We start from the raw sequence: 8288 nt of genomic DNA, 5'->3' as shown, positions 1-8288 counted from the left end.
ACAGTTGGAACATTTCGCATGTATGTGTTCATCACCATGTGGAATAAAAAGGTGTGCATTGGATTCCATCTCTCATAGCATGATGTCTCTTCCTCCGACTCGTACCAAATCTTGGGACGAGATTCTTTTAAGGGGGGGAGGTTTGTTACGTCCCAAATCCTTAATCACGCAATCAAGCATAATCATACTTTTTAAGCATTATGTTTAATTTTGCATAATTGTAATTCGGAACACTAATGCACTTTGTTAAAAGTCGATTGGATGGGAGAAAAGAAATTTGGGAGGGAAAAGAAGAAAATTCGCAGTCAAAACAGACCTTTTTCTCTAAAATGTGAACCCCACATGTGGGCCAACCACCCCACCTCTCTATGGGCAGAAGCCCCACCTGCCCTCTCTCTCTCCTCCCTCACTCTCCCGTGCTCTCTCTCCACCCGTGCAGCAGTTGGGAGCTCCCCCCTCTCACCCCCCCTCTCTCTCAAACTCTCTCTTCCTCCCTCAAATTCGAGCTCAAGAGGAGGAATTAAGGTATGCATGTGGTAACATTGTATTCTCTAGCTCATGAGTTGTTCATCTATCCAATTCATTTTCATTTTCGTGGAAGATTCAAGTAGTTCTTGAAGTTCTTAGTGTTCTTGGGCTTTTTTAAGCAAAAATGGAGTTTTGAGCTAATATGAGCTATAGAGTTGTGTTGCTAGTTGATGAGTAAGCTCCAAGACCTTTGGACTATCCCTAACATGTCCCCTTTAGGCTTGGAAAAGATCGCAACTTGAATCGACCAAAAATCCACTCGAGAGCAGTTTTCTGGGCTGACCCGGATATTCCGGCCTCGCCCGGATACTCTGGGTTCAGCAAAAATCGTCCATCGAATACTCCGAGTTCAGCAAAAATCGTCCATCGAATTGTGTTCAAAATTGGTTAGGATTTAGAATGCAAGATGGGTTTAGAATCCTTTGAATACGACATATACACGTTTGTGTAGTACAGATTTGTAAAGTGAGTCGAATCACCGGGGGGGAGTTATGGTAGGACCCAAGTTTGTATCACCCGGATAATTCGAATAACTGAGAGCCTCTCTCGGAGCCTCACCTGGAGTGTCCGGCACACCTCGGATAGTCCGGACCAACCCAGAGGTTCTGGGTTAAGTTAGAATAGTGGCTAACCGAGAGCCTTCACCGGAGGGTGGCCTGGAGGCTCCGGAACCTAGATATTTCAGATTCACCGGGATACTCTGGGTCAGACAAGCAAAATACAGTAACAGAGTGCCTCTTCCGGAGGCTCACCCGGAGGGTCCGAACCCGGATACTCCGAACCAACCCGAATACTCTGGATGGCTGTTATTTTCTGGATTTCGTTTAGATCATTTAGTATTGCATCATTTCGCATATCTTATACTTCTAGTATGTTGTTGAGCATTGTGGCATACCTTGTTGTATTCATTCATGCTCATCATTGCACGCGTTCTTGCTTAGCGAACAAGGAGCTGGAGCAGGAGACAACCGTGGTCGAAGACGACTCCAATCTTTCGGATTTCTGTGAGTGTTGCGTGGGTAACTTTAGGCAGCCACCTGAGCAGTCAGGCAATCATCTATTATATTGCACATTTATCAAATTGAATGAAATCTAAATATTGATAAACTACGCTTATGTATAGGTTTGCATGTATAGTGAGTTAATATCGGGTTTTTATGGGTAGAACCTATGTTGATTGCATGATCCCTACCTTGAATTGTTCATCTATATCCTTGTAGCCTTGGTAACGTGGTAAATGTCTAAGAGTCGATCGAAATGCTTAGCAATATATATGTCCTCGGTAGAAGACGAGCAATGGTTCGACCGTTGTTCACGAGCTTAGGGCTTACTACTTGTTTACGTATATGGTTATGTGGATGTTGGTTGGATGAGTGGTGAGTATGAGACGAGATGTGGGCGGTGTTAGGGGTGATGTTTGCCCCGAAGGACAGTCCTAGGGGCAGTTCAGGAGAGGAATCCGGGCACCGTAGACCGCTTGCATCGTTTAAGGCCAATCGTTGGGGTAGTTGGCTTTAGCACTTACCTTACTCATCACATGCCGAGATCTAATGGTAAGGCGAGCCGAATACCTTCGCAGCTGTGACTTTGTGGGCCTAAACATCGACGGTGTGGGGGGGCGGGCTTGTAAGTGGTACTAGTTTGCTCCGGGAGTAGTTTTAGTACCACCGCGCTGAGCGATGCACGATCTACATGATTGGGGCTGGTTGAAAAAGGTTGTCACGAGTACCCCCTGTGTGCACTTTAGTGGGTGGCACAAGCCGTATGGTCCTCGTGTCGTGTGGGTCCAAGAGTATCCCCTGCAGAGTGTATAAACCGTTCGAACTGCCGCGCTCTCGGTCATGAGCATGGTATTGTTCATTTGCACTTGGTCATAGAGTTCTTATTTGTGGGTGATGGTTCAGATTTGTGGTTGATGGTTCGGTTATTATGGTGGTGGATGAGTTGGTTCAATTTACTTATATGTTCAAGTACTTATGTTACATTTATATTACAGTTCATTTATGTTCAGTTGGTTATTGCAGGGTAGAATGACATGTTTGGTTAAGTATAGGTGCTCACATATATATGTCTAGGTTGCTTACCGCATATGTTTTAGTTAACCTTATGACCTGTCATTGCTAATAGCTCAATGCATAATCCTTGGAGTCAGAATATTATATACACATATTGTGTAAGTCTTGCGAGTACCTTCAGGGTGCTGCCCTTAAGTTGATATAAGTATTGCTGCTGCCGAGGAAGAGACTGTCTTTGGCTACTTCGTGCCTACCGATCAGGGTGACTGGCAAGAGTAGTTCATCCTACTCTAGAAGGTCGTGCTTTTGGGATGGTGCCTAAGGGCATGTGGCATCGCTCTCTCTTTTGTTGTATAAGTTTCTTCCGCTGTGTAGTTGTTGTTTTCCTTTTGCTGTAAATTATTGGAAACCTTTGCATGTTTAAATAACTTGTAATATAATGTTAATTATTCACTCTTTATTAAGCTATGTTGTGATGTATCATGTTGAAAGGCATGTGTTTCGATCTTGGGCACAAAACACGTGCCGGGATTACCGGAGCGGTATTCGGGTTAATCGTTAAAGTTGTGATTAAGTAAATGATCGACTTAATGATTAATTCAAATACTGTTTGGACCACAAATCTTCCAAAGGGACTCCAAAATAGCTCGGTTGACACCACATGCACATAAGATGATCCAGTGTTCAAAAATAAACTTAGAGGACCATCCGGTGTTAAAAAAAAAGAAAGTGGAGTTCTAATATTTAGTTTTTGGAGAGTACACATTAAATGGTCCAGTGTTTGTAATGTTACACATACCAGATCATCCGGTGAGTATAACAAAATATGACTATTAGAGCAACGGCTAGTTCGTGGCGTTAAGGCTATAAATATCCGCCACTCGATCATTTGTGTGTGCTAAAGTCCAGAGATGCTCACATACACCTGAGAATACATCCAAACCATACAATGCTAAAAGTTATCATCTAAGACTCATACATCTGAGAAGACATCCAATCCATAAAATGCTAAAAGTTATCATCTAAGATAATTAGCACAAGATTAGAAAATGATTAGTGCTATTAGCTCTAGAGAGAGAGTTGTTGTTAGGTATTGTTGCATAGAGAGAAAATAAATGAGTGATCCTACCTTGTATCAAGTGGTACATCGACATCTTAGAGTCTTGGTGACTCGTCGATACCGTGAGCATTGGTAGTTCAAGCTTGTTAACCCCTCAACTTAGTATGGAGTAGAAGTAAGGAGCTTTTATGGGGACAGGAAGACACTTACTTTGGTGGTTCAAGTTCTGAAGTGAAGACGGCGGTAAGTGACCGGAAGAGAGATTTGTGGTGAACCTTGCTTTAGTGGTTTGGTGACTCAACTTACTTGAGGCATTGGTGGTTCAAGGGTCATGACCAGGTGCTATTCAAGAGCAATACCTAGGTGGCTACTCTAATGTGGACTAGGGGTAGTGTTTACGACATCGATACTATAAGATAAAAATCTTTTATGTCGAGTTTGTTCTATCTACCCTCTTTACATTTTCACATTTATATACTTACTATCCATCTTTGCTTGTTTAACTTTCTAAAGTAGTTTTCTAGGATTAGGTATAGGTTCCAAACACTTTTAAGCGGTAAAATAGACACATTAGATAAATTTATAGCACATTTAGATAGAAATTGATATAGATTTATCTTGTAAAGTTTTTTTAACCAATTAATTTTAAATATCCTAATTTACTCTCCTCCCCTATTAAGAGTCATCAATCGCATCCTCTGTACTCTTAAGACGTCACTGATCCTTATAACTTTTAAATTGTGGATATAGCAATGGTATGTGAGCCCAAGGATTCTAATTTCATTTTACAATTTTTTTCATTAACTAGCGAATAGACTAAAATTCTTAAAATTTTGATCATTTTTTGTCTTGTTCTACGTAAGCCTCACATGTCAGTGAAAGAAAAATTTGAATTAGATATTTAAAAAGAGCAAAGCACCATTTGGCATTCGGTAGCTAATAAATCCAAGCTGGGCCACCTCTCTAGCAGAGCTCCATTCCACTTCAGCTCGGCCCATCCAACCCACCAGCACGGTCTAATTCTCGAGCCTAGCACATCACCGGCGGCACATTGCCCAGCGCCGTGGAAAAGGGTAAGAAAGCCTACCCCAAAAATCTCGCTTCTCGCCGTCGGCCGTCACCGCCGACGCCATGATCAGCATCCTCGCGCAGGTAACCCACCCTAACCCCCAAGCTCTCCAGGAATCGACGGAATCCCGTTTGATCGGCTGGTTGATTCGGTTCGTTTCCTTGTGGGTTGGGTCCCGGATCTGCGCGCAGGAGCGCCTCCTCGGGTTCGCCCTGGGCACCGTCTCCATGGGCGGCCTCGTCCTTCACCAGCGACGCTCCATCTACCGCTCCCTCGCCGAAGCTGACGGGTCCGCCTACTCTTTCCAGGTTAGCATCTTGTTGCCAAACTGCTACCGGGATTCATGGCTTAATTTCCCATAGGAACTGTGCACATGGAACATCTACTGACTATCAGAATGTTAGTTTCGATTTCCGTAGTCGAGCTGTTGATTGGTTTTTCTTTTTCCTGTGATCTTCTACCGCCACCAGTTTCGCAACGCAACATACCAGCTATGATATCGCAAGGGCCATGGATTAAATCTTAGATTTTTATGGTATTAACAACATTGAACTTCTTTTATCTACACGATAAAAGTGGACATTGCAACCCAACAGATAATAAATTGAAACAGAAACCAAGCTCAGGAGTTTGGGGAAAGGAAGGGTGTGAAATGTGCAAAGTTTTAGTCTTTCCTCAGTTTGGTTGTATTTTATATTTATTTCGTGCTGTCCAAATCGATGTATTTGCTGCTGCTTTAATTAAAGAGATCAATATCCTGTGTTGTTTTAGTGCCATTGACAAATTATTGCAAGTCTCCAAGTTAAAATATCAAATTTTGTTTTTGAGCTCATGGCCCTGGTGAGGTTAGTTTCTGCATGTTCCCAAACTAGTGACATCGCAAGATACAAAAAGAAAACCTTAACAGATAGAGTTCTTGATGTGAGGAAGTGTTACTTTTGCTATTGGTACTATTGTCCATGATATCTTTTTAGAGGGCTTAAACACATCTCAAGTATTAAGGGGTTATCCCACATTTGGGATTTTTTTTAGAGAGGAATCACAGAGAGTTGATTCAATATTATATGCATATGGTAAAAAAAAAATGTAGCCTTTTGATCTGGTTCTTTTGGAACTGGTATCCCATAAGTTTCTTATATATCAAGATAAAACTAAATAACTTGCAAAATCTGTGCCAATATGTGATTGAATGAATTGTAAATACCACACCTGTGACACCAAGCATGTTCCGCAGACACCTGTGACACTTGTGTCACTTTTCGACCTAATGAGGAACCTCGATGAATAATATTGCCTGTGTCAGTTTTCGACCTAATGAGGAACCTCAATGAATAATATTGCCTGTGTCAGTTTTCGACCTAATGAGGAACCTCCTGAATGACTAAATCTCCTATATTGTGCAGCCTAGTGAAATCACCATTCGAAGAGGCTCAACTGAATTGGCTCATGTATGGAACAAGGCAGTGGACGAGACGCTTGGGCGACTTATTGTATACCTTAGCTCTCGTGGATGGTGATTCCAGCACTACATTGAACATGACAAGTGAGCAGAGGGGCGAGCATGACTACCCGCTCCCGCCATTGCTGTGCTAAAGCATCACTGATGTACTCTCAGATGTTTCTTTGTATCCATAGCTGAAAATAATGTCTTCCTTTTGTTTAAAAGGTTGTCCAAGATAATGTTGGATGGATCGATGACCTATTTATCTTGAACAATGTTCATTCTACAACAAATCAGCATGGTTCGTAGTCAATTCAAAACCTAGTGTGATCAATTAGTTGTATGGTTTGTGACAATATATTCTGTTGCTGTCAATACTTGGTGAAATCTTCAGTAAGTCGATTGCCATGCTGATTTTTTTAGATCATGTCCTTAAATGGATTGAGCTGCAGCATCGGCCTGCAGATTTTGCTTCGATATCCCTTCCCTGTTTTGGTCTGCTCTCACGTGGTAGAGTGATAGCATCACTGTTTGTAATCCTTTCTCTCACAATTATACATGTTTAATCACCGTTGCCTTGTATTTGAATAACGTAACATGGCACGTTGACGACACGCTTGCATCATTATTATGCGAATCAATACTCTATCCTAACGGTGGAAGAAATCGCAGACGCCCAGGCCATCGCGACCCTGTAGCTCCTACTGCGCCTTCCTCTGTCCAGTGGGTCCAGGGTCTGGCATGTGCCGTTGCTGGCCGCATGGTCCGTGTTCGCGTCCACGAAATATCTAGCGCAGCACCCGTCTAGAAGCCTCCAGCTGCCAGCCGAAAAATCCACGCTGTGCGCTTTGTCCACGTTTCTCCGCCGCAGCCTTGCTCCATCCGCCAGCTGCAGCGTCTCCCGCAACCTCATCCCCCCCACCGCCATTCCCCGAAGCTCCGTACTCCATTCCTCCCCCACTGCCCCCTCCCCTGGAAGCTACAAAATCCAGTCCCCCTCCTCGAGCTCCACCGCCTCCATTCCTCACCAGTGGAGGCACATCGTTTCGTCCCCACCCCCCCTCCACCGGTCGGCACATCAATTCGCCCCCACTGCCCCCTCCCCTGGAAGCTACAAAATCCAGTCCCCCTCCTCGAGCTCCACCGCCTCCATTCCTCACCAGTGGAGGCACATCGTTTCGTCCCCACCCCCCCAAACTCCAAAATCCATTCCCCCTCCTCGAGCTCCACCGATCCGCCTCTATCCTTGCTCGATTCGTCCCCCCCCAAGCTTCGTACTCCAATCCCCCTCCTCGAGCTCCACGGCTCCACCTCCATTCTTCACCGGCGCAGCCACATCGGATCGTCCCTCAGCGCGCCGCCCCCCCCCCCACCCGCCGGCGTCGCCCTCTCCGAGTACCTAAGAGGTCAGGCTGCCAGTGCCGAGCACTCACCCCCCTCCCACTGCTCTCCCTCTCAGCTCGCACCCCTTCCCCCCCTCCCCTCTCAACTCGCGCCCGCCATTGCCAAGGACCCGCCTTCCTCGCTCTGCCGAACTGTTGCTGAGTTTATTCCATGATGCGGTCACCTTCTTCATCAACAAAGATTTCCGATCGGTGCCGATACAGGTCTGCCTCCTCTTACTCACTCATTTTTCTTCAACTGTTCATTGAACATTTGCAGTAATAAAGTGCTAACTGAAGTTTCCATCTTTATATCAGCTATGTTTTCCACCGAGGCATCAACACTTGCAAATTGGTATAACAGTTTCACTAAATAGGCATTGCAGAGATATAAAAATTACTTGATCTTTTTTAACTAATAATTTTATATCTTTCTATCTAAGGCCCTGTCCATTATTGCTTCAGCCAAAGCGTCATGTTGAATGTATTCTTACAATGACTAAAACTGTGACAAGGCAAGCTTTCGAGGAGATAGTGAATACTTTAGAAATCCGATACGATAATGCCTATTAGCTTGAACAATAACATGTAGTTCAACGAAAGCTTTATGTTCAATGTATTCTTGCAATGGCTACAACTGAGACAAACCAAGCTTTAGAGCAGATAGTGAATACCTTAGAAATCCAATATGGTCATCTCTGTTACACTGAACAACAACATGTAGGCTATTTTCTCTCTTGCTATCTTGATTGCAGATGTAATGGTGGTCCTTTTTTTTAAGATGATAAATGTG

The 8288-nt window shown here is 44.0% G+C and overlaps 1 protein-coding gene across 1 annotated transcript; it reads left to right on the top strand.

Annotated features, from left to right (window-relative positions):
• Positions 1 to 4598: 4598 nt before the first annotated feature.
• Positions 4599 to 6488, top strand: LOC133902891 (uncharacterized). The gene is made up of 3 exons (XM_062344214.1): positions 4599 to 4755; positions 4864 to 4980; positions 6076 to 6488. Exons 1-3 carry the CDS (start codon positions 4735 to 4737, stop codon positions 6187 to 6189), a joined length of 252 nt encoding a protein of 83 aa, XP_062200198.1. The 5' UTR covers positions 4599 to 4734; the 3' UTR covers positions 6190 to 6488.
• The last annotated feature ends 1800 nt before the right edge of the window (positions 6489 to 8288 follow it).

The sequence above is a fragment of the Phragmites australis genome, chromosome 21, assembly GCF_958298935.1.
Source record: "Phragmites australis chromosome 21, lpPhrAust1.1, whole genome shotgun sequence".
Classification (NCBI taxonomy): Eukaryota; Viridiplantae; Streptophyta; class Magnoliopsida; order Poales; family Poaceae; genus Phragmites; species Phragmites australis.
The sequence above is the reverse complement of the archived record's forward strand: the minus strand, read 5'-3'. Positions and strand labels throughout refer to the sequence as shown.